Source organism: Cavia porcellus, unplaced genomic scaffold (assembly GCF_034190915.1).
Source record: "Cavia porcellus strain 051 isolate PalLab524CR breed Dunkin Hartley unplaced genomic scaffold, mCavPor4.1 scaffold_14, whole genome shotgun sequence".
Taxonomy (NCBI): Eukaryota; Metazoa; Chordata; class Mammalia; order Rodentia; family Caviidae; genus Cavia; species Cavia porcellus.
The window spans coordinates 39,918,511-39,945,290 of NW_026947497.1; the positions used below are offsets into that span (position 1 = coordinate 39,918,511).

At 36.8% G+C, this 26,780-nt stretch overlaps 1 protein-coding gene across 6 annotated transcripts in view; it reads left to right on the top strand.

Moving 5' to 3' along the window:
- The window catches only part of Inpp4b (inositol polyphosphate-4-phosphatase type II B), a 765,962-nt gene that overhangs the window by 404,941 nt on the left and 334,241 nt on the right, over window positions 1-26,780 (top strand). For all 6 annotated transcript variants that reach the window (XM_063260829.1, XM_063260831.1, XM_063260834.1 and 3 more), the window contains one exon: window positions 1,969-2,085. In XM_063260829.1, coding sequence (XP_063116899.1) covers window positions 1,969-2,085 — 117 coding nt within the window. The remainder of the gene's footprint in view (window positions 1-1,968; window positions 2,086-26,780) is intronic.

The following is a 26,780-nucleotide window of genomic DNA, read 5'->3' on the forward strand; positions in this document are numbered from 1 at the left end:
TGGAATAAAGAGAGAAACAAAAATCACTTAAGTTTTAAATGAAAGGGTGTGAACATGCATTCTAGGGAAGTTGTAAAGTGCACATAGGTGTTCTCAATGTGTTGTATATTTGTGCTACTTTCCTTTTTCTTTTGTTCTTTAGTCTAAAGTTGGAAACTTTATATTTCCTGCTCTCTGTGTGTGTCTGTCTTTCAGTGTTCAATGTTTTTCAAAGAAAGCTAGGTTATTAATTGAGAAACTGTGATGTTTCCAGGCAAAAGGTGTATATGTTACTCATCCCATGAGCAATTTCCTATTTACATCTACTGTTACGAATATAGCATTCAGAATGTGTCAGGAGGAAACTCGTTATTGTGTTGGATCAGATTCAAAAGAGGAAGTATTTCCCTTTTGATAATTTGGTTCTGATCACACATTTCATGACCTTAGTGAAAGACACTTAGTTGCACATCTGCGACTGGAGAAAATGTGCTCTAAACTTCAGATGGACTTGTTTTATTTTTAGACTTTGAGCTGCATCTGTTTGGAAGGAAGATTTTCTTCCTAAGAATCTAAGTAGCCGAGGCCCCAGACCTGGTGGCTCAGCAGTGCCTGTCTGCTTTGATGCAGTGAGTGGGATCCATGATTCAGACTGAACTCAGTCACTTCTATAATGGGAATGACCCAGATATTCATGTAGCCCTGAATCTGCTCTTTGGAACCTTTACATTTCTAGGCACAGTTAATGCTAGAGGTGAACTGACAAAAATAATCTTCTTCGTATGAAGATGACTTTACTAAAATTGTAAAATTGTTAGGTTTATATGTTCTAAGTTATTTTTAAAAGATCGCCAAAACTTGAAAATAACTTATATATTTTTCATCACCTCCCCTTCAGTATTTTTGTTGTGGTGAAACACACGTCATTAAAACTGCATAACCTTGAAAAATTATTTATGTTGACTCATTTTGAAATTTTCCATTTTAATAGGTATTTCAGTTTTGGACTGTTTTATTCACTCCCTGTCCCCAAATGTCTGATACAATATGAAGCCAAAAGTATTTGTGGAATAAAAGAATTAGTGAATAAATGAGTGAATGAATGAGCATTTGAATGAATAATTTGAGATTTCAGAAATTTCCATAGATACGGTCTATAGAACTAGAGCAAATATTCCCATAATACATAATTTAATATTTTGAATATAGACATATACATATGCATATAAATTTTATTTATTTATGTATGTATTTATTTATTTTTGGTACCAGCAGTCGAACTCACAACCCCACGCTTGCCAGGCAGACACTATGATGCCAATCTATATCTCTGGGCCTGTAATTTAATTCTAAATGGCAGTTCTCTAAAAATCGGTTCTGAGGCATTGAAATATGCTGTGTGCTGCATTCTGAGCTAGTCATTTCATAGTCCCATATCCAAGTTCTTTAGAGTTCCCTCTTTAGTTTTCATGTTGGTCTGTAGAGAAACATCATGGTGGAACATGTAAAAACAAACGGGCCCTCTCGGAGCATGGCTTTCAGTGCAATCATGCAAGGAAAGACATGGCCAGCAGAAGACCACCAAATGGACCTTTTTGAGAAAATAGCATCATTTCCATTTTGCCAGTATGTGAGACTATTTTCATAAATCATAGATTATAGCTGTTAAACACATTGTAAGTGGATTGACCACTGGGTCTAAAGAAAATTTCTGTGTGTAATGAAAATAAATTGTTTCGCAGGACTCATCATCACTAGCAGCTCTGACAAGGATGTAAGTCCTTCTACCCTGGGCAGCTGTATCAGTTCTTTCGGGTCCCAGCCCTTGTTGTCACTCATGAGCAAAATCTAGCAATTCAGAGCTCTCTTCTCATAGAACTATTTCCTAGAAAAACTGAGACGTGCCGTCTTCCTGTGTGTGTGTCTCTGCATGCTGCGCTAGCAGTTGCTGCCTTCTGGAATCCAAGTTGTCTGCTTGTGCTCTTTCAGGGAACAAGAGACCCACTGTTTTTGACCGGTGTCATATTCCCATCAGAGTATCCCATCTATGAGGAGACCAAAATAAAACTAACGGTCTATGATGTCAAGGACAAGGCTCTCGACACGGTAAGTACATGCCCTTTTTTGTCTTTGAGAAAAAAAAGTTATGCTCTTTCAAAGTGTTAGACTTCTGATGCAAGTGCCACTTTTCAGAGAGTTTATTTGTACAATTCATACTTGTGTTATATTTATAGTTGCTGGGTGCCTTTCAATTTAATTTGACTCATTGCCACATTTGCAATTTGTTGGGAGCGAAAGCTTTTGGAACAGATTTTTCTGTTTTTCAGAAAAACATCGACTTGATCTATTGGTTTACTTTTTTTTTTTTTTTTTGGTTGTTGCTTTAAACTAAAAGAGGCAATATTGTGGGTTGAAAGCAAATGAGAGATTCAATAATATTTTAATTTTTCTAGATGTGATGATTCTAAAACAGGAATTTGACAAAATATTCTTACATTTTACTCGTTCATTTAGTATATGGAATCTGTCTTTTTCTGGTGGTGTTACTGTACCAAAGTAATTAAAAAATATAACAGGAAGCACTAGGTGGAAGTTTTAATTGGTCTTTCTACATTAAATGTAAAGTCGCTGTAGTCTTTTGTCTCAGACACTTGATTTTCCTACCTGGTTTGAATTTCCTTCCAACTGAATCATCTTTCCTGGTTAGACTGTTAGGGACCTGGGAACAATTCCTACAGCTCCTAGACAGGAGAGAAAGCTGTCAGGGAGATGTAGAGAAGAGAGAAGCGCCCTCCTTTTCAGGCAGAAGCTAAGGGATGCTGCTAGGCCTGAAGAACCACGCAGTAGCTCCTATGGGGGAAAGGCAGCTTTGCACTCTGCCTCTACTGAAGTGTTTCGCATTGGCTGGTGATGACTCCTTTGCAATCTTTATTGCAAAGCATGTAACGTAGATAGGAGGAACTTTCATTCAGTTCAATGCTGGGGATATGTAGTAGAGGAAAAATAATCTCCATTGAAGCATTTTCGCTCATCTTAGTCCCAGAAAAGTTTCTCTAAAACTATAGAATACATTCTCAAAAAATTAAATACATAGCACATAAATGGGATGGAATATTTGAGAGGTCTGGTTAAGTTATCAGTGAAGCAGGTGCTATTAACCGGACTTGATTTACTAGCTTTATGTCTCTCAGAGAGTTAATATTTGATGCTTCCATTTTCTTTTATAACGTTTACCTTGTGGGCTGTTGTAAGCATCAGATAGCTTGCTGTATGTAAAATATTTAGAAGACTAACAGCTACTGAGTAAGCAGTGAGTGTAAGCTGTGGCTATTACTGTTTTTATTGTTTTGACTGCTGGCTCACAGTTCCTCATAACTATGAAAATCAATGAAATAATAAAATTATTTTCTAACTTTGTTATTCTTAAGCCAGTTATATGTTTCTTGTTTCTGTTAGACCCACCTTTGAAACAGAAGCAAAAATTTGGTTAAAACTATGCAGTGGGAAAACATTTGCTTGGAAGTTTTGTTTTTTTCTTCCCATTCTCTCGATAGCTATGATTATTAAGGCTATGCATGGAAAAGCGGCACACTAACAGTGGGCCATCAGGACCAAGTTTGATGGATTCTGCGCAAAACTCCACATTTACTGCCCTGTTCTGGCTGCTGCTGTTGTTGTTATTGTTGTTGCTGTACCTGGGATTGAACTTAAAGAGTTCTCATTGAGCTGCCTCCCCAGTCATTTTACTTTACATTTTATTGCACTTTATTTTTTAAATTTTATTATGAAGTCTAAGTCACCACTTGCCCAGGCTGGCCTGTAACTTGTGATGTTCCTACCTCAGCCTCCCACAGTTCTGAGATATGGGTGTGTTCCAACCACCATGCCCAACTCTTTGTTTTTTTCTTCTAATCATCTGTCAAAAGAGAGAGAAATGGGTGGAAAGGAAGAAAACTTCCAAAGTTGATGAGTATGGAGATCTAATTGAAATGGGTAGTGAGACTGGATAATGCAACTGTTCAGAGAAGCAACAAACCAGAGAACAATTCAGGAGAAGGGAAAGCGAGCAGAAATTATGAGGTTTTATGTTTGGCAAAGCACGTGATTAAACTCAGCCTCGTAGGTTTAGCTAGGACAGAGAACATGGAAAGAGCAGGGTTGGGGGGACATGCTACAGAAATGAAAATTTTGGTGCTAAATGCTTAGATTTGTTAAGTATTAAGAAAAACCAGAGTTAGAAATATTAAACACCACTAGTGTTTCTATCTCCTTTCATGGCCTTCATCTATAATATGCAAGCACATTAGCGCTCTAAACATTTGCTTACTCATTAATTATGCTTTTTGTTAACTTCAGTTCTAGAAATTAAGTATTTGGGTGTTTTTTAAAACTGTCTTCATTGATCAAAAGTGTTAATCACATAAAAGTGTTAGATGAACTGAAACTCCTGCTGTGCAATAAAAATTCTGAAATTTGAACTTGCTTAAGAAATACAACCAGCTTTTATTTACCAGATGCTGTTAATTAAAGCGTAACCTCTTCCTTAGAATAGCTAACAATTAGCTGCAGTGAAGGAAGTGTAAATAGAAATACAGTTCATTAATGTTCTAATAGACGCTGTGAACTTCTGGTCTTTATCCTGGTGTCTTTTTTCTCCTTGTCGTGTGCTTCCCTTTGGGATGGGTAATGGGGAGAAGAGGCAAGTGCTTTAAAGTACAGCTCTAACTGTAATTGTGAACGTTATCAACCTAAACATTTGAAAAGCGTCATATTTCTAAGGCAAAAGAAATGTTTGTGAATATGTATGTTTTGGAAGATTAATTACTCATTTGAATGTACATATATAAAAATAATTAAAGTATTTGGTTCTATCAAACAAGCTACTGAAAATATTAGACTGAGCTAGAATAGTCTGTCCTGTCCTGGTTGAATGCCTGTTAGCTTAGTGAGATTATTTAATCACTTGTGTTTTCCTAGTGCGTTTATCCTTCCGCGGAGATAAACAGTCAAATAGACATGCTACTTTGCTATTTCATATTCATTTACACACACACTCACATTAGATGCTTTTAAAGAGAAATGGTGACTTTCCTCTTGTGTCTGATGCAGCTACTGCCTTGATGACTAGTTGCGGTACTCTTTTAAACAACCCGGCCTAAGATTGATTATCTTTTGACTTCCAGGCAGAAAAACAATTAATCATGATAATAAATGAGAGGAGTGTAAGTGTTGGTTCAGAGTGACTGCTGTTCCCTCCTGTACACCCTCCAGCTTTCAGGTTCATGGCAGATTAATGGACAGTGCTTGGCAGGGAGGGCTGGGGTGAGATGTAGGAATCTTAGAGTCCTTTTAGGGCTCAAATGATGTTGTGTTTATTTTCCACGTTGTAAGAAAAAGTATAATTTTCCTTATATCTTGGAGATGTATATTGATCATATACCCCATTCTAAATCTCCCCCAAAGTGAAATACAGAAAAAAAAAAGTGTTTTTATGGTAATCACTCTTAGAGACTCAAGTTGGGAGCCAGGGTTCTTCAAATAGTACAGTGGAAACTTCAGGGAAAAGAGAATATTGGGAGCCATAGAGTACATCAGTTGTAACTGTCAAAATTGTTTCTCAGGAGCCAGAGGTTTAGCTCAGCAGCCTGATAAGTGTGAGGTCATAAGTTGGATCCCTGGTATGAAAAACAAAATATCTGAAAAATTGATTCTTTTTCTTCTTTATCCCACGTAGTTTGGCAGTTCTGAAGGTACAGAACGAGACTCTGTCAACATTCCACTGAAGAAGGCCATCAGATTTGCAAACATATTATTAGGTCACAAAATAGTTTTTGCCTATGGTTGAAATTTAAATTTTGCCCTATTTTGCCAAAGTATCCATTGACTCCATTCTTTTTGCTCTGGGGATAAATCTGTGCATTGTAGCCTTAGATAATCAGCTTGTAGGGCAGAATTTGGTGCTGAGTAGATGCTGAGCATATCTCAGGTGAGGAAGCATATATCTTAAGACTTTATTTAATACCAATTACTAGCAACCTTCCATTAGAACCTTTCTGAAAATCTGACCTTACCAAGATTACATAAAAACTTAACATTATCTATGTTATAGGCTCTGGGCAATTTAGTTCTAGGCCAGTTCTCTAACCAGAAGTAACCAGTTTTCTTTAAAAATTTTCTGTGGAAAATAAAAAGTTTGCTCTTTAGTATAACTTGCTTTCATTGAGTTTCTAAATTGATTTCTTAAGAACCTGGAGTCTATATGATATTGAAATACTGTGTAAGTTGTATTGGCTAACCTTTCTCTTGGTCTGGAAGACAAGATGTAGTGGTTAAGGAGAAAGAAATTGAGATTATTAATCACAAAGTACAAACCAAATTCTGTGGTTAAAATATTAACTGTGATTTCTTCTTTAATATCCATAAAATTCCTGCGAGGGTGTCACTATTAAACCCACGAAGAAGAAACTGATACCCTGAGAACTACAGGCCATGTCATAAATCTTTAATAATCTCCAGGGCATCTCATGGGTATATACATTGCTGCTAAGGTTTCCTTCCTGCCCACCCCAACAGTACAACATTTTGCCTTAACTGATGTTTTAAAATTGCTCTTCGTTTGGAACTTCAAAATTGATTAATTACAAAAACATCAGTAATCAGAACTAGAGGAAGTATCCATATCCCAAATTATTAACCCTTAAAATTGCAGACGTCCAAATAAATTTTGTAATGGAACAGTCAATTAATATTCATGGAAAAGTATTGTTGTGACATCTTGTGAAATGCTTGTTTGTGGCTCACTGTTCTGCTCCAGGGATTTGTTTCCCTTTCTCCTGGATGTGTTGTGTGTGGACCTTTTAATCCATCCATTCCCCAAACCTCTGGCTTTTGAAATGCTCCCACCCATGTTGTAATTTTGGAAAAGCAGTTACAGATTGCATACAAAAGATGCTAAGGGCTAAGATGTTGCTACCCTTCATAAATGAGTCCACTTCCTTCCTACCTGTCGAAAAGTGGTACATATTTACTAAGATGCATTTATGTCTTATTGGCACGTACTCTACATGGAATATAATAGAAATGAAATGTTCAGTTTGATGAGTTTGACAATTGCAAATACACACGTAATCCCTACCCAGGCAAACTATCAATCACTTTGAAGTGCTCTTGTGCCCTTTTCAGGTTCATTGCTACCTCCCACAACCACACACACACTTGCTTGTAGACTTGTTTTGCTTTTTATTACAATTTATGTGAGAGAAATTGTCGAGTGTGTGCTCTTACAACTAGCATCTTTTCCTCAGTGTGGTGTTTAGATTCATTTATTTGCTGCATGAATCAACATCCCATTCATTTTTGATACTGAATTACATCATGTTGTAATATGACACAGTTTATTTATTTTCTTACTGTTAAACATTTAGCTTGTTTCTAGTTATTGACGATGATAAGTGAGGCCTTTATGAACAAACATTTGAATGAAGATGTGCTTTTATTTGCTAGAGTAAATAAGCAGAGAATAACTGTTAGATCATAGAGCAGATTCGTGTTTAACTTTGCTAGAAACTATCAAACTATTTTTCGTGTTTATTGTAAAATTTTATGCTTCTCGTAGAAATATGTGGGAGTTATAAATACTCAACAATATACTATCAGTCTTTTTTATTTAACTACTCTAGTGAGCTTGTAGTCATATCTCATTGTGCTTGTGATTTACATTCTCTTGGTAACTAATTATGCTTATAATCTTTCTGTAGACTTATTGGTCATTCATCTGCCTTTTTTTGTAGAGTTTCCCAGTCTTTACTCTGTTTCCTTTTTATTTTTGACTTCTAAGAGTTCTTCATTATCAACACAAGTGCTTTTTCTGAATCTATGTGTTATAGTTGTTTCTCAATATTTGATTTACCTAATAATTTCTTTAATAATCTATTTTGTTAATTGAAAAACTTCAGATATGATTAAATCCAGCTTCTCAATTTTTAAATTCATGGTTTGTGCTTCTTGTTTTAAAAAATTAGGATAAGAGCACTTAATGAGATCCACTCTCTTAAAAAATTCAAGTGTATAATGTAGTAGTTTTAACTATAGGGATGATGTTGTACAGAAAATTTCTAAAAAGCTATTCATCTTGCATAACAAACTATTGCTCATTAATTAGCAACTGCTCATTTTCTCTGTTACCCCATCGCCTAGCAACCACAATTCCAATCTTCAGCTTCTATGAGTTTGACACCTGCACAGGTCTCAGCTGTGTAGACTCATGCAGTGCTTGATCTTTTCTGACAGATTTATTTTACATAACATGATGTCTTTCAATTTTATCCATATTATCTCATATTGCAGAGTTTTCCTTTTCCTTTTCCATCCCTTCTTTTCTCTTTTATCTGTTATTCTCCTTCCCCTGATAGTACTAGGGATTGAACCCAAGGAATTCATACAGAGCTAAATACCAAGCCCTTTACTGTGTTACTCTGAGTCAAACTTTCAGCAAGTTACCCATGGTGGGCTTGAATGTGTGATCAGTCTTCCATATTACTGTATTTATAGGTATCTAATTCCTTCTTTCATAGACTGAATAATATTCTGTGTGTGTACCATAAGTTCTTTATCTATTTACCTTTGGAATTTAGGGCTTTTTTGTATGGTTTATAATACTATGGCATACTGAACATTGTAGTGCTAATATCTCTTGGATATTCTGACTTTAATTATTTTGGGTAAATACCCAGAAGTGAGATTGTTGTGTTATTTGGAAGTTTTGCTTTTATTTTTTTGTATTTTCTCCTTTCCTCCTTCCCTTTAATAATCTGGAGATTGAACCCAGGGTCTTGTGCATGCAAGGCAAGCAATCTACCACTCATCTCACATGATCGGTATTGACGGAAAGGTCACTAGATTCATTTCAGCATATTTTTTTCTGTAATTTTTTTCAGTACTCAGCATCGAATCAAATCCAGGGCTCTCACACTGAGCTGCATCCCCAATCCTTTAAATGAGATATAGATATGAATATATAGAGAGAGATGTAAATATATAGATATATATGTATATATATTTATATCTATATCTATAGACACAGATTTGAATATATATAAATCCAGATGTAGATACAGACCAAAACTACTAGAAAAAATGATGCATAATGAAAAGCCTTAATGGTAGTGATCTGGCAAATGCTTCTTGGATATGATCCTAAGAGTACAGGCAACAAAACCAAAAATAACCAAATGGAATTGCATCAAAGTAAAGTGAACCTTCTTCAAAGCAAAGGAAACAATTAGTACAGAAAATACACAAAACAGAGTTAGAAATATTTCTACTCCACGTATCTCATCAGGGACTAATATCAGTAAATATAAGGAACTGCATCACTAATAAGAAGCAAACTCACAAATAAGAAAATGACCCTATTTAAAAATGGGCAGAAGACCTGGACAGAAATGTTTCTGATGCATATTTTCAAATGAATAAAAAAAGACAGAAAAACTGCTCATCACCAATAATCATCAGGGTAATGCAGATTTTTAAGTACATTGAAGCATCACCTCCTTCTTGTTGGAATGACTATCGGCAAACAGACAGAAGGTAGCAAATGTGTATGAGAATATGGGCATAGTGAGCCCTCTCGCACCACTGGGGACAATGCAGATTGGTTGAGGAAGTTGTAAAGTGGTCCCAGTGAACCTGTTGTGTGTATAGGTTGAGAATCAGTGGTGTTCATATGCGTCTAGTTTGATGAATATCTGTTCAGATCCAGCATCATAACAAAGTATATAAATACATTTCAAATGGATTAATTGTGGGAATGTATATTGAAACTCCTAGAAAGTAATCTGAGAGTCTATTTGCACACTGTAGAGATGGGGAAAAGTTTTCTAAGTAGTGGGAGTCCAAAAAGTATATATTTTAATTAAGGACTCAGATGAAAGTAAATGTCATAAGCAAGATGAAAGTAGATGTGGAAAATTGCTATCTAATTTATAGAGTAAACCCTATAATATACAAAAAGTTCTAATTTAAAAAAAAAGGTCCAGAATTAAACACAGAATTTGCACACACAAATCTTTCAAAAATAAATCCAAATCAGCCAAGAAGAAAGAAAGAAAGACAAAAAAGAAAGAAGGAAAAAGGAAAACAAACAGGATGTCAAAACATTCTCTAATTGTCTTTTTTTCTTTTTTTTTTTTTTTTTGGAAACACAAAATTACAATACCACAGTGACTATTTTATTATGACTGGAAAAAATTTTAAAGACATTTGCTGGAAGGAATGTGAGCAAAATATGCTCTCAGATTTTGTTGATTGGATATAAATTTTGCACCTTTAAACATCTTTACTAGAGTAACATTAGGAGTCCACTTTGATCCAGCAATGTCATTTCTAGGTATCACTTCATTGAATCGAAATACCCAGACTTGAGAATATATGGAAAAGAATGTTTGAGCCCAGTTCCTAATAGTGAAAAACTGAAACCAAGGTAAGTCCTATCAGCAGCAGAATGAGTGCATGCACACCAGCGGGTATTTGGAAGCCTTTAAGAGAGAAGCGCATAATGAATTGAGCTTTGAAAGCATACATGAAGAATCATATGGTGTGGCATAACTGAGAAAAACAAGATCATTCAAAAAATCATGTAACTTCATTTTTAAAAAAGAGCTAATTATGAAAAGTGCGTTTATATATGTAAGTGCATTGTGTTTTCATGTATATAACATATAATTAAATATGATATAAGCAAATAGAAAAATGTAGGTGAATACAGCTAGTAAATGGAATGGGGGAAGAGAGGAGCAGATAGGAAGGGAAAGAGAAAGAGAAGAAAATAAAATAATTGCCAAGTAAAGTAGGCATGTTAATGGATTTTCTGAAAGATTTCTTTGCATCTAATAAATTAGAATGTGTTACTTAAAAAGATGAGTGTTATTAATTGTATACAAAATAGATGGCTTGATAGTAGTGTCGCTTTGCATTCTGAAGATCTGGGCTGCCAACTGTCCCCCACTGAAGGGGACCACTGTGAAGGGATGGCATCCTGGTAGGTGGGGCATGCACAGATATGACAACCTACTGTCCGTGGTCATAGGAGGGGAATGAAGGCCTAGCTGAAAATAATGCGGTGGGGTGGCAGGTCATTGTAGAGGAGGAAGAAAATGGTGTCGTGATGCCTCTGGGAACTCCCTGAAATAACCAGGAGGAAGTTAAGAAAGGACTCCAGGAGCTCCCATGGCAAGTGGGAACATACTTTCTTGTGCTATGTGTATAGTCAGTATACTGTAATTCATTCATGTTTTGAAGTATAGCTAGGAGCACCACAAGTAACTGGCCTGGTGACTGACCACTGAGATTTTAGAGTCAGACAGGGGCCCTGGCCTGAAAGATTGATTTCTGTTTGAAGTTACTTCCCTTGGCTCCACAATATTTACTTCCTGTAGTTTCAAAGTATGCTGCAGTTGTCACCATTTGCCTAGTGGTCTGCCAGCTGTGACTGTCTGCTCTGCACAGCAACTTCTTGGCACAGCTGTTCATGCAGATGGATGCTTAGAGAGCGTCTCTGAGAGATGGGAGCCCTCACCTAGCCCTGCTGGGCACCTGCACTGACTTCTCAGCAATGCTTGCTTTTGCAAAGCTGAAATGGAATGTGCTGCCAAAATATTTCTTCTGCTTAGAAAGGAGCAGAAGCGAGCTATTTAAAAGGTTAGTCTCCTTTGACTGGAAAAACCTTTTCACTACTGTAAGTTTATATATGACGCACAGTGTGGACAAACAGAGACTCTGAAGAAACAGTTAGAGTCATTTGAATGGAATGATAATTACACCTTCACTGAGTTGGTCTTCAAATTTGCGTGAACTTTTTTTTAAAGCACTGAGGAAAGTTGTGTGTACCAAGGAAAAAGTGATGTCCAATGCATCAAGGGAAATCTGTTTTCACATCACAAAGATTTCCTTCTTGTTTTGCCATGAGCCAGGTTACTGAAGCTTCATTGCACTGAGTCAAGCTGTCTTGTAAGATGCGCTCACTGCCAGTGGAGCTGAATGCTGAGGTGGCAGCTGCTCTGTATACCTCGTCCTAAGAAATCCTGTGTGTCAACTTACAAAACAAATAGTCTTTCCTACAAACTCCGGTGGTAGTTCTGAACCCTGATTTAGACGAAAAAGTAACAGTTTTGAGAGACCATGATTGAGATCAGATATGAGCCTGGAGTGAAATATAAAATTTCATATAATAAGCTGATATTTTAAAAATTGCCCTTGGAGAGTTTTTTCTTCCAAAAAGCTCTAATAGTCATATGAGCATTTGTGTTGTGTGCAAGTTTTCTAAAGGAATATTATTTGGATAGGACCTAAGTATAAATAACCGCTCACTCACCCCATTCCCCACTCAGGAAATTAGATGCATCAGTTTTAGCTATCACCTTTGTTTTTCATTTTTTAATTCAGCTGAAAGATAGTGAAATGTGTGAAGCAGCTTATGGCCTGAGAGCAGTAAAGAAACAGGCCTCATAGAATCTCCTGCCTTGTGATGGATTCACACATATACATGATTATAAAGATGAGCTTGTACATTGAGTAATATTCACAAAGATTTGTCTGTCTATGTATGTATGTATGTATGTATCTATCTATCTATCTATCTATCTATCATAAGGCTAATTTCTACCTCTAGGCTCAAGTTCATTTGAAACTGGAAAAAGCTCCAGATATCTTTAGGGCAATATCTTAATAGTCAGAAGAATTTGCTTCACTTTATACCGAGACTTTTTCAATTGGTGTAGTCTTAAAGCAGAAGCATGCCTTTGGAGTCTGTGTTACTGCCTTCTAATCGGCCTCCCCCATCAGACATGTGGAATCAGCAGCTACTTTTCTTTCTTATTGGTTTCTCTAACTTTGAACTTGAAAACTAAGCAAGTGTCTCACAAAAGAGAGTACCAACCAGAAGTGAACTATTGTGATAGACTAACATTTGAAAACCCCATCAGCAGATTTTTGAAAACCACTTTGGCAAAGACAAAGATGCTTTTAGTGTTGAAAACAACTGGGTCAAGGATGTTTTCCAAACATGAATCCAAGAACACACCTCTTGTCTCTCTTAGAGTCCTTCTCAGTCATGAGGTCATGTTGAGAACAGACGACACAAAGTTAAAACTCAGAAACTGTACTCTTGAATATGCGACTGTGCTTTTAACAAGAGTCTTTCTTGGGCCTCAGTTTTCACAGCTCTAAAATGAGAACTTCAGTGCCTGCTTTGTCCACCACTGGAAGGAAAAATTAAAACAAAACAAAACAAAACAAAAACCACATCTAAACTGTTGTGGGAGTGAAACATGCAGCAGAAATGCAGGTATCAGCATTTCCTGCAAGTATTATTTTTGCAGTCAGGGTTTATTTCCTGAGTGACATCGTGTTTCCAAGAGAAGAATGGGTGGTTTGATAGTATCAGACTCCACAAAGTTGACTGTGTTCCCAAGTGTATCAATCAGTCTAGTATCTTGTCTATGTTCTTGTCAGGTGATTTGTGGTGCTGTACAGAGCCTATGCTGATGTACCAGTGCTGTTTCACTTTGAAACATACGAAAAGCGAATGAATAAGAACCAGTTTCCTGTGTGCTTACATTAATATTCCATTACCCTGATCTTCTGCATACTGATACTCCAACATTCATTTCCTGAATGATGTTTTCTTTCCAAAAGGTGGGAAAACGTGCAAAACATGATGATTACAAAGACATCCCACGCTTTCCATTGTAATAACATCATTTTGATACTTGATTCTCATTTCTGTCTGGTTATAAATGGTTGGTGAGTCTATGGATCTGTCTTCTGAAACCACACGGAGCAAAGAATGAGAGAGAAATAACCTTCTTTAAGGTTCACTTTTAAAATCATAATCACACTTGATGGACTGACCAGAAAGTCGCTCTGCCCCTTTTTCATTCCTTTGACACTGAATCATCATCCAGTTTGATATTTGAGACATCCTTTTAACTTGCTCCAAATAAAAATCTTTTGTACAAGAGTCTTTGACCATGGACAGCTAGAAAGTAAAAACTGTGAATAAAGAATTCTTTTTTAGGTTTTGTACAGTCACTCTTTGCTTTTTTAAAAAATAGCATTTTCTAGAAAAAAAAAGATTATGAGAATGTTTTCTCTCTAGCCCCAACTCCATGAAATTCTTGAATGTTTAGTTAACTGGGTTAGATTGTTTGAAGCAGCTTCTGAGACCATTTCCCCTAATATTTATACCCAAAACTCCTCCCCTTATGGGAAGATGGTTTAACCAGTCAGATTCTCAGAAATATCAAGGACTTCAGTGCTATTGCTTAATTACACATGGGACCAGGATACAAATAGTGTTAATGAATGGTGGAATAAAGGATAGAGGAATCTTGCTTTATAAGTACACATATCACTTTGTTCTATTTATAGTAGTGTTAATTATATTAGGAACACACAAAAAAGAGCAAATAAATGACACAAAATCTTATTAATTACACAGAATATGTATATATACTATCTTGTTTGATCATCCTAAGGAGCCTTTCTATCCAGAGCATCACAATGTAGGAAAGGAAGCTAGAAACTAAATTGAAATAATTGCTCAAGATCTCCTGGAACTATTGACCAGAATCTACATCTTGTCCTTTTGAATGTAAAGCACTGTGGAAGTTTCTCAGGAATAGTGCTAAGGCCCCTAACTGTGTTAAGCATTTCAGTTCAGTGATGATTGAAGATAGCCCACACCTATAAATGTGATGTGAATCTGCCTATTGAAGGCTCTGTGTGTGGAGAACTCCTTGAAAGAACTATCTCCATGTATTTATTTGTACAGAGCTGATTTGATTCATTTCCTTATTCTCCCAATTGGCCTTAAGCAATGCAAGTGAGTCTAGCCAAGGTGCAGATGTGTAGTTTTTGAAGCAATGTGACAGGTCAGTGGTGCCCTGTCTGTAACTCCCAAGTAACATGCATGAACTAGGCTGAGTGGTGCCATGCTGTAGGCTTAGAATGAGCCTCAAAGATGAGGCTGTGACTTCTCAGGACAAGGGTTACACATCAAAAGTGAAGCACTGACCCCAAAACACTAAATACTGCCCCAGTCTGTGATATCAGATTACTCTTTCTGCATTTATCTGCCTGCATATTGCAGAGGTGATCTCAATCCTCCTACCTACACCACCTCACAGGACTCACATACTTCCCTCCATAGTCACTCATCTCCGAGCTGCGCCCCTCTTCATGAATTAATAAAACCTGTGTTCAATCCAGGGTCAAGGCCTTTGTTCCAATTAGCCATAATTTTAGCTAGATTTAGGACTCCCTTGGTTCCCCACAATTACAAAACTGTCTTAGGGTCTTTTTCCTCACCATGTGTTGAACTGGAAGTGGTACATTGGAATTCTCTTATTAGAATTCCAATAACTTTTCCATGGAATTACAATGTGGACCTTTCTGAACCTTGATGAGGTCCAGAAGGACTTTCTATGTCTTTCGATGTCTAGAGCAGCTGCTTGATATGATGCCTGGTGCTTTGAAGTCAGCAAATCTGAGTCCAGCTGCTAGCATGCTCTTGTGGCATTTGGATTATTCCTTTCAGTCTTGATAATCTTATGTTCCTGTGTAACAGCTGTGATAATTATAAGACGCAGTGTCAGTGGTGCCTGTGTTAGATTTGCTGAGTTACGGATGTGAGACTTTGGTAGATGAACTAACCTCTAGGAAGAGCAAAGTCATGTTGTTAAGTAATTATGAGACCTTACCCCAGGATACTGATAATGTCAAGATAAAAATATCAAGTGGGAAGACGGACAATATATCTTAATGTTGCTGCCTCTACTGAGAAATTCCTAGAGACTGCATTTGCTGCATCATGGTTTAGTTGTGTCACAATTTATTAATTCCTTCACATGTTTTATATTAACTTTTTGTAAAATAGTGCTACATAACAAGAAATGATCAAGATGGCATTTTAAGGCTTCTTTATATCAATTTGATTTTCATTATGATAAATTAAACCTGCATCTGGGATATTCATGTGGAAATGTCTAAGCGATCATTTTCAAGTAGGCGCATGGAATTAAAAGATAGCCAGAAGATCTGTAAGGTCTAGAAACATCTGTCTAATAGCAGCTTAAATAAAGAGGCTCTTTTCCCCTCACATAGAAAACCTTTCAGAAGTATGCAAGTGCTGATCCTGGTGCAGGTGTCTAATGGTGTTATAAGGGGTCCAGATTTTTTCTTTTTCCACTAATTATCTTGAACTTCAGTCCACATATGTTTCTGTCAATCCATGGTTGGAAGGCAAATATAATAGTACAAAAATGTAACCCAGGAAACCAAAGGGAAAGGAGTGACATCTCTATTATTTGGGAAAATAAACCCATCTTAGACTTTGCTTCAAATCTCATTGACCAGATTTATTCATGTGTTTTGCAAAGTCTTTAAATATTTTTTTCCTTGTTATTGGGTATTCAACTCAGAACCTTTACATCAAGCTACACCCTCAGGCATTTTTTAAAAATTTTATTTTAAAGAGAGTAAAACTAAACATAACAAACAGAACAACGCAGATCAGAAGAAAACAATGTAAGTAACACAGATTTCAAAGCAAGGCAACAGGAGATCATCACTGGCTATCATACTGTCTCTTGTGTTCTTTTAAAAGTTGTTCAATCTTCACACACAATGAATTCATACACAACAAAATAGTATTAAACTGATCAAAGCAGAATGATAGGCATTATAGGCCTTCAAAACCAGACAATAGGGGAGTCAACAATGGCTGCCATAATGTCTCTTGTTGTTTTCAAAATAGCTATCCATACCTTCATGTATGTTGAAATTAAACAATATAAAACAGACTAAAATCACTCTGAACAAAGGATAATAGATTGCTGAATTTCACATCATGACACTATGGAATCAGCACTGGGTACCTTAGTGTCTCTTTTTCTTCAAAGTAGCTGTTCATTTCATCATGCATTATATAGTCGATTCTCATAAACCATTCAGGAAAGGTTCTATGCGTGTATGCATCTCTACATGTATACCTATCCTTTCTGTATTAGAGGGAAAAACAAAATAAAACAAATTTGTCTCTTTTGTTTTGTGTTTTTCTAGGAATTTGTTTCATTTTGTTTATCCTTGTAAGGCACGTTGTTTTTATTTTGAGATATATTCCCAATAAGTTTTTAAGATGCTTAGGTTGGGTTCAAACTTGCCAGCCTTCTGCCTCAGCCTCGTATACAGAAAAGAAAGAGGTTGACAATGAAATTTTGGTTTCCTTACGTAACCACAGGATTTGGAATAAAGATTTGAAAGGCAGATTTACAGAATTGATTTTTGAAAAGGAGAGATTTAAGAAAAAAATAATAGGAGAAAATGGTCTAAGGTGGGACCTTATGAAATATTGATGGTAAGAACGAGAGATAATAGAGTGAGAATGCAAATGATAAAGACCAGTAAGTAAACAAAATTTGGAAAAAGAAAAACAAAAACAAAGGGAACCACATGGTACATAGAAACAAAACCGTGGGTAAAATTTAAAAAAGGAGAGAAGGCCTGTGTGGCCTAGCTCTACAGAGTTGAAAAGGAAGATGAAAAACAATAAATTCAGTGATTAGGGGGTAAGCAGCCTTTCAGACAATAATTAAGTGAAGAGAAACGTGATTTCAGGGGAGTGTGATGAAATGATGAAGGGTGAGTGGCAAAAAGATGACAGAGGGAGTGAGGGGGCATGCAGGAAAGTGTTTTCAGTCTGGGTGTTTGTAGATTCATCCTGGGCCTTTCAGTGAGTGATTCTGGAGCTGTGGATCTGTGGGCATCGGGCTCACAGAACACAGAGGCGGAGGTTTCCTGATTATTTGAAGATTGAGTACTCCAAAAAATGACTACATTTAGTTTAAATTGTAAAATTTATTCAGCATTATTTATACTACTCACTCAGAAACAGTGAAATGTTTGTCTTGTACCTACTTCATTTGAGTGAGTGATAGAATTGTTTTTTATTATATCTGGAAATTCTGGTGGAAAGTAAATCACATTATATCAAGATTACCAGTGATAGAACTTCGTTAAGGCTGATAAGGATATTGGTGTTGCCTAGTCATTTCATGTATTTATAGCAAGATCTGTAAACAAGACTTTTTAGTTTGCCGCAACTTAAGAACCCAAAGATAAATATGGTAAATATGATAAAGAAAAATCACATAGAAGAATGAAAACAAGTGTGTGGGAAATCACATTCAGCAGGGACACTGATGCTGTCTTTCAATTCCAGCTAAAACTTTTAGCAATATGAAAAACTCTATTTTATTAAAATCTTTTAATTATACATTTTCCCAAAATTTATACTTAAGCAATTTTTATTAGGAAATCTCGATAATTAAAAAATTATACATAAAAATGCTAGCTGGAAACATATATTTCTCCTTAAAACAGTGGGTTCTGATACTATGATTAAGATTGTGACCCAACGTTTTTATCTCTAGGCTCCAACACTTTTTAGTTGTGTAAACATGGACCAGCTACTTAACCTCTCTGTGCCTCAGTTTACTATCAACAAAAAGAAGGGTCCTCAGAGTGTCTACCACATTCCATGTTTGTGAGGGCGAAACATGTTCACTGTTGCAAAGCTCCTGGCAGAAGGTCTGCTGGGCCATCACTGTTAAGGCTGGCTGGTTATATTGTTGTTTGTCTTAATATTATTGTGTGATATCTATACTTGAGTACCATACTTTACCTTATAATTTTTTCCATTGTTTGCTTTTAAAATAACTGAGTCAGAACTCTCACCTATATAGCAATAATCACTATATTTTAAAATAACTCGTCACTTTACTTGTTTATGTGATGTATAATTAACTTCATATTTGTTATTATAATAGCAAACTCTTAATAGCACCCCTCTGCATCACACATGATCTCAGGGCTTTACATATTTACATTTTAAAGCTTGTAAGACTTTCTATTGTCTCCGTTTTCTACACTGAGAGTTTGAAGCACAAAGTGGTCCAGTGCTTTCCCCCTAAATCACAAAGATATTAAGTTGTTATCAGATTTGAATGAGGCTATTTAACTCCAGAGTCTGTACTCATCTCAATCACTGTACTCTGAAATGACCATAAATAACAGAGTACATAATATTAGTATCCAGGTGCCTATTATATTTGGCTACAAGAGTGTTTTTATTTGAGTATTTTCAGCCTCCAAGGGAGCAATTCTAACAATTTCACTAAAACATATTTTTCTCTAAGTATTTGAGATTTATTATCTCAGGTTTTTCAGAACCTTAAAAGGTCAAACATTGCTACTCTATTCATCTTCTCAAACACTTTCTGCTTCATGAAAGGGTACCGATCTATTCAATATAGATGCAAAAATAGAATTTATGACACGTACACTACTTGGCTCTTCAATCAGGGCTCTTTCTACTATGCTGAATCACACAGAGTCAGATTTTCAAAATAGTAATTGTTAGTGCCTGCAGCTATTTGAGATGGATCCTTGTTCTGGCAAAGGACAGAAATGATTCATTCTAAAGCCTTCTATATTTCAAGTCCAAAAGAGAAATGTGCTGCATGCCTTTATACCTATGCATGTCTGCATTTTTTTACTTTGTTGGTTGTGCAGAGTGTAAGCCCTCAGTTTAGAATGCAGATTGAGTTTAAAGTCTAAATAAGCAATCATGTGAGTGCTACTGCTGTTGACATCCAGGCAGCAGGAGTCAGAGTTGAAAGTCATGTGGGTGTTGGTTTGCAGGACTGGAAGACTCAGTTCATTTTCTTCTTCCTGGAGAGAAAATAGTTGTGTTGGTGGTAGGGACTGGAAAGGTTATCATCAAACTTATTTTTTTGTCCTCAACAATGTGCCAAGTTTATCTTTCAGTGTTGTACATTCTTAGCAGCTGTCACAAATCACCCTGGAAATGAAGTGAGAACCTGGAAGGGAGACCTCTCTACTCTTTGCCATTGCAGAACCAAATGCATTTAATTCTTTTCTACTTGCATTATTATTTTCTTAGTCTTTCCTTTTTTTTTTTTTTTTTTTTTTTGATGAACAGCATTATATTACTTTGCCATATGGGAAATCATTCAGCTTGTGAACTACTTTTATTAAGGTGATTTATTTTAAAGGAAAACCTGAAAGAGTTTGAGGAGTCTAGACAATCTCCGTGGGGATCACCGTGCAGGGGTTACTGTGTTAAATGAGTGTGGGAAAATTTTCAAAGCAAACTGCTAGACATTGTCCCGGGATGGTAATTGACTATAATGAAAGCATTCATTTATATCTGGAAGATAGACTCTGGGTTGAACAGACTTGGGCATGAGTGTTTATTGGCTGGCTGTGACCTTGAGCATATAACCTAAGAAACTCCAATAATTTAAACACCAATGTGTCTGTTACTATTGGTGCATTGCTATAATCTGACCTGCGTCTCCTGGGCCTGCGAACTGACCCAGGGAAATGAGGCTGGTATCTGATCTACTGAGAATGTTTTTACTTCTCTTTCCTCCTGGAAATATTTGAGAAAGAAGCCCTTTGTAGCATAGAGGATAACACTGTCAGTGGTTATAGTGTTGCTTCTTGGGAAGAATCTGAGAATGTAGCCCATAAAGAGAAAAATCAAAATCTTGAGACTGCAATTGACATTTAGGGACCGGGCAACGCCTAGATACTTAGGTGAGCAGACAAATTCCAAATTTCCATACATTTCATATTTTTTCCAACAATTTTTTGATTATTTACTTACAGGTAATCCTACTTTTCTACCTCCTTTGTTTGCTTCTTTCCCTGTCTCCTTTTCTTCTTTTGGCATTTTCTCTACCCTCTGTCAGTTTTGGAGAAATTCCCAAGCTTCTTAGCCTGTACATGTCTTTTCCCAAAGTAGCCCAAGTTTAGCTTAGCAAGCACTGAAGGCATTTAACTTGTTTTTGTGGAGGTATTTTGAATTTGTAAATGATGTCTATTGTTAGACTTGGAAGAATTTGCCTGGTTACAGTGGCAATGTGACCTTGTAGAATCTCTTTCAGGCACCAGCCCGCTGTTTGTGTATTTGAATATCTTAAATATGGAATACCAAAGGAAATAAACTGGATTGTATGCTTCTTTTATTTGTTCACTGGCAATGGTTGGCATGTGATTTTTCCAACTCTCTACTTTCTGTTTGTATGACTTACTGTCTCTGACCCAAGATTACATTCATAGAATTCATAAGGAAAACTGTAATCCTCCCAGATCAGAAGACATAATAAGAATTAGGCCAAATTCATCAACTATAAAAAATGGCTTAGGAAGGGTAGGTGTTTAAACCTGTCATAGTGCCAGAGTCATGAAACTGGCACACATTTTCCAACTTTAAATCTGGAATCCGTAAGATTTACTAAGTTTGTGATTTATGTGTTAATTTGGGACAATACAGCATAAATTAAAAATGCAGTCCCACATAAATCTAAGTTTAAGCCCTGGATCTCAGAGTTACTAACTTTACAATGTTAGGAGACTCCATCAGCATCACTAAAGCTTCATTTTTCTTCAGCAGCCTCTTCATGGAGTCCTTGGCACAGGCCATGACACAGCCAGGTTTCCACATATGCACTGGTTTTTTGTTTTTTTTTTTTTTTTTTTTTATTATTACCATGGTACAACCTAACATTATCTATTAGAACCTTATCATATACAACTCCCTGGAGATAAGGGGGTTCCAGGGAATTGTGTCCTAAAGAGAGTTGGACACAGCACACACACACACACACACACACACACACATGCATGTGTGTTCACACAAATTAAAACTAGTGTAAAATGTTAAATGTTAATCAATGAAGAGACATAGACCAGTAATCCCAGAAAAGGACATTAAAAGCATTCCACATGTTGATGATTCTATTTTGTAATGTACAACAAAAAATACTTATTTACCCTGTCTGCTTAGTTTCCCATGTAAGAATAATATCTGTTTAATTTTGAGTCAGGAGTCTTAGTAAAAACATACAAACACAATGTTCTCATAAGGATGCAAAAGAAAAGCTTGACTGAGGATGGTTTGACCAATTCTTAAATGTTTCCCCTAAAAGTAGCCATAAAAATGTGAACTTTCATGTTATTAGTAATTATTTCATGGGTTTTTAAATTTTAATTTCCATTGGTACCAATTCTTTAAGCATCTATCAGGAATTCTACATAGTTGAGCAGCACTTTTCAGACAGCATGGTTTGAATGACAGCCTCCCACAGCTCAGGCATGCTGTAAGGTTTAAAGGGTTATCCATTGGTAAGTAATCAGCAGGGAAAGTCATCCCACCAGTCTTTTTGACAAATAAACAATATTTTTGTTTCTAAATGAGCTTCCATAGTATCTCATGTTACTAAATTATTACATTACTCATAAGCTTTATGAAATTACATGGAAATAATTATTAGGCCTTATTAATTATGTAAATATCACCAGTACAACTGACCAGCTAATATATGAATTTTGCATTTCAATGATGATCAAATCACCTGAATGATAAAAATCTGTTTTATTTCTGTGCATTTAAATTATAATTATGAGCTGACACTTGTAATCCATATTTAGGCATGCAAGAGATTATTTCTTGTCATGTCCCTATTTATAGCCTTGGATATATACAAATTACAACTGCAGAACCAAACCTCAGAAGCTGAACTCACAGGGTCAGGCAGCCAGGCCCTGCAAGGAAGCTCACAGAGTTCCTGGGAAGGAATTCTGTGGTTCTTGTTTCCATCCATCGCAGTTGTAATCGATGCCTAGAGGAGGAAGTTCTTTAACTATGTCATGTCATTATCCCTGTTTAATATCAGTATTGAGTCATTCACAGGAACCAAGTTCCTACTCAAAGCCCACTGAAGAAAGCTTAGTTTTCCCTTTACAATTAAAACTGTTGTTACTCTCTTGTGACAAAAAACTAATTAATCAAGAAACCTAAGAGTATCAATCCAAAGAAAGTCAATGATACTCCAAATGCTAAAAATTATTGAGAAGGATAGACTTATAGCCAAGGGTTTTAATAATCAAGAAAAATCTTCCACAGTTTCAGTTCAAAGCGTTGGACCTTTCATCTGCTGTATTGTCTACACCAAATCTTCCTTCGCAAAGCTATGGTGAAGTAATTATTTAGGCTCCATGCCTCAAATGTGTAACACTATCATTTTCATCTCTGTAATGCACAGCATCTCAAGTCAGCATTTGTCCTTAAAATAAATTTGCGTTTGGTTTGATCTGAATCACATGTGGCATTCTCAAGTTCTCTGTATTTCCCACTTTATGTCCTCTGAATGGCCGAAGGTGTAGAGAATTGTCATTTAAGTGCATTCATCGAGTACATATTGTGTGACACACTCTTGCTGGAAAAAAGAGGAAAGACAGAAACATGGATTTCCACATCTCATAAGAGAATATGCTTTTCGTACCAAAGAAGTTCAGCTCAGTGCATCCTATTCCAAAGAGCCTGCAGCGGAAAGAAGCTTATGCTGCCAGCACTTCTTTCTTCTTTTGCTGGTGATCAGGGTTAAGGTCTCTCACTGTCAGAATGTCAGATACTTTAAAGACTTTTTTAGCATGTTCTTTAAAGTCTCAGTTTTTCTGTATTTATTACTGTACCTGTTTCAATGTCAAGATAGGTCTCTGAGACTTCAAACTGTTAAAAGAAGTCTAGTTTATCACGTGCTGACGTCCACTTTCCATGGCGCTTTAGTTGGCCCCACCCCGCCCCTTTCACTTACCTTCTTCACCCTTCTCTGCTCTCATCTGACGCTTGCCTCTCTGATCTTAGATCCTGGTCTTCTTCATTTTCACCTTCACAGTTGCCCTAGCCAGGGTGGGGTTGTGCTGGAGATAAAAACAGGAAAGAAGAAAATGATCTGTTTATTAGCAAGCGCAGGCCTTGTAGAAGTTCTGGAGCTGGCTGCTTTCCTCACCTGCCACAGCTGCCACAGCTCCCCTGACTCCACCATGCTCCTTCCTTTCCCTCTTCTCCTGGGTGGTGGGAGGGCTGATCATTAGGACTACACTCCTTAGTGCCTTTGGTTCTCTTCGCCTTTCTGTCTCTCTAGACGGTCCTTTCTGTTGATCTTTCTCTGTTAAACCAGGCAGGGAATGGCCTCTGGTTTTTATCAGGCCCTAACCCATACAGTGAACAGGACATGCTTTTAGCTAGCAATTCTATTGGTTTGTTACACACTATTTTGCTGATTGAGATGCTTTTAGATTTCCACTCTTTCTTTTCTGCTATGTCTTACTTACCTTCTCACTTCCGGGTTTGGAAAAATTCTCAGCGCACTGGATTTCTCCAGAAAGCTTTATAGAAATCTTTACATGATTAAACTGAATCAATTCTCTTATTTTCATTACGTCAAGCAGCATGTTAAACTGTACATAGATTGTGTGACAGTTTGCTCACGTAAACCAAATAGACATTTACGTAAATATTTTTCACAGTATTTCTCTTTCTCACTTAGGTGATTTACTTTAGCCAACTTCATCCTGGTACTTAATTAATGAGTGTTTTAAATAAGGACTAGGTACTTCTAATAACATTTTATTGGAGATGCCTATGTTTAAGTGTTTTATGCCAAATTTGTGGTTGTCATTTTTACAATTTTGGGAAAATACTTTTTAAGATTATTGTCAATTTAAGGTAATTAGAGAGTCAATTTCTTTTAGCAAGATAAAAGAAAATTAACCTAAGAAAAGAATTTTTTTTATTTTGACCAGAGTTAATAATTTGGAGTGAAAAATCATTGTAAAATTAATATTTGCTTAAAAAGCAAGTGAAGTATGCTCTATAAGGATACTTTGTGGTTTTACATCTCGCTGAATCTTGGCTGTATTTGCAAGACCCATGCGTTACAATAAGCTGCTATGTGACATGACTGATGTAATGATTCCACATCACATTCAACTGATATAGCCAAGTGCCTGAAGTACACGGTCTTTGTAGTGTTAAGTGTAAGCCTCTCCAGATTCTTCAGTGTGCACTACAGATGTCTAAGTGGGGAAGAAGGAATCTGAAAACTGCAGAGGACTGCTGGAAGAGAGGGCTGCAAATGTTCATTTCTTTGTACCACCTCCACCTCATGCTTACCAACTGTTTTCATTGCAGTAAATCATTTCTGTGGAGAACGTAAATACTCCTTTTTTTCCCAGCTGAGGTCTGCCCTTCTTCCTTCACATTCTCAGCTGATTTTTGCATCTCTGTGTATCTAGTTTGTGGAGAAGCCTTGGCTCAGTGGGAAACACACATAAAAGGTTTCATTTTCCACCAGTCCTTGCTCCCCTATTGTGTTATGTCTAATTCCTCTTCCCAGCCGGGGTGCGATCACTTATCAACATCCTAGGTAGATTCTACACCTTTCAAGCCACTTCATGTTACTCACATTCTGTCTAAGTGAAAACTCTGATTTCATTTCTTTTACAAGATTTTTTTTTTCCTGAGGCTGTGGACCAGGTGTGCACCTGTGGATGGGTGCCAAGGGATGGCCGACTTAGCCACTCCTACTCAGTTCACTGGCCTTCGGACACCTTCTTCATCTCATTTTCCTTGTGTGATGAGGTGAGAAGAAAAAAAGGAGCAGTAATAGTGGTTTCTTGCCTAGCAGTGCTGTTGTCATTTTTGTGGATTGCCACTGCTTCCAGGGTGTGGTTTGTTTGTTGCATACCTGGGTCTTTCTCAGAAAACAGAAAAGATTTTGTTTTGTTTTTATTTTATTTTTTTCAGGGCTTCAGGGCTTTTATTTTGTGCAGTCTCCTGCACTGATTCTGTGGGCATCTTGTTACATGAGGCCCTGTACTTCACCTTCAGTCCTAGGGCCCCGCTAAAGTGGGTCCAAGCCAGCGCTCTTCCTAGTTGCCATTAACCATGGGAATCATAGATGTACAATCTGCAATACTGAAACACGCTTGTGTGTATTTTTAACCTGCTTTCCTGTTTTTCTTCTGTTTGTCCTTCCCAGTTTGCTTTTCCTTGGCCTATATAGACTCAGGGAGGATGAGGAATACCTCATATACATGGAAACCAATGAGATGCTGACATTTCTATTTTCAGTTCCTTCTAACTGAGCATGTTGGGCGAGGATAGGTTTCCCCACTGAAAAAGAATTTATGCCAACACTCTGTGCACCTTGATCATGTCTTTGCACTCTCTTTTCTTATTTGTTTATTAAAAGGTACTTAAAGGAAATGTGATGATTAAATTTAATTAACAACCTGATTGACCTCAGAGCTGCAGAGGAGAATACTAAGGCATACTTCTAAGTGTGTCTGAATGCATCACGGAGGCATGACCTTGGGGTCTGTAGCGGGTCCCTGGCCCTGTCTTCTCTACCATTCTTCTCCTGTTTTGGTTTCCAGACACCTAACTAGGCAGCTTCACTCTACCATACCTTCCACCCTTACGTCCCTGCATCTGTAAGGAGATAAATGCACTGAATCCTGTGAAGCCATGAGCCAGGTAAATCTCTCGTGCTTAAATTTCTGGTGCCAGCTATTATGTCCTAGCTATGGAAAAGCTGATTTATACAGGAGGTCAGGATACCAGTGTGGCATTAAGGGTATTTCAGCTGCCTTAGAAAGCTTTGAAACAGAAGGTCTTTACTGTTAGTAGTTCTACATAAATTATGAGGTACTAATATTTTTTCTGTTCTTAGCATTAAACATTAATGACTGATTTAGAGGAAGCTAAAATTCCAAGTTAAGATCCTGTTCCCTGTTCCCTCTTATGCCTGTTGGTAGAAACACCACAGTAAGATTTTAGAAAGGGCGACAGTGAAATAATAGTGTCTTTG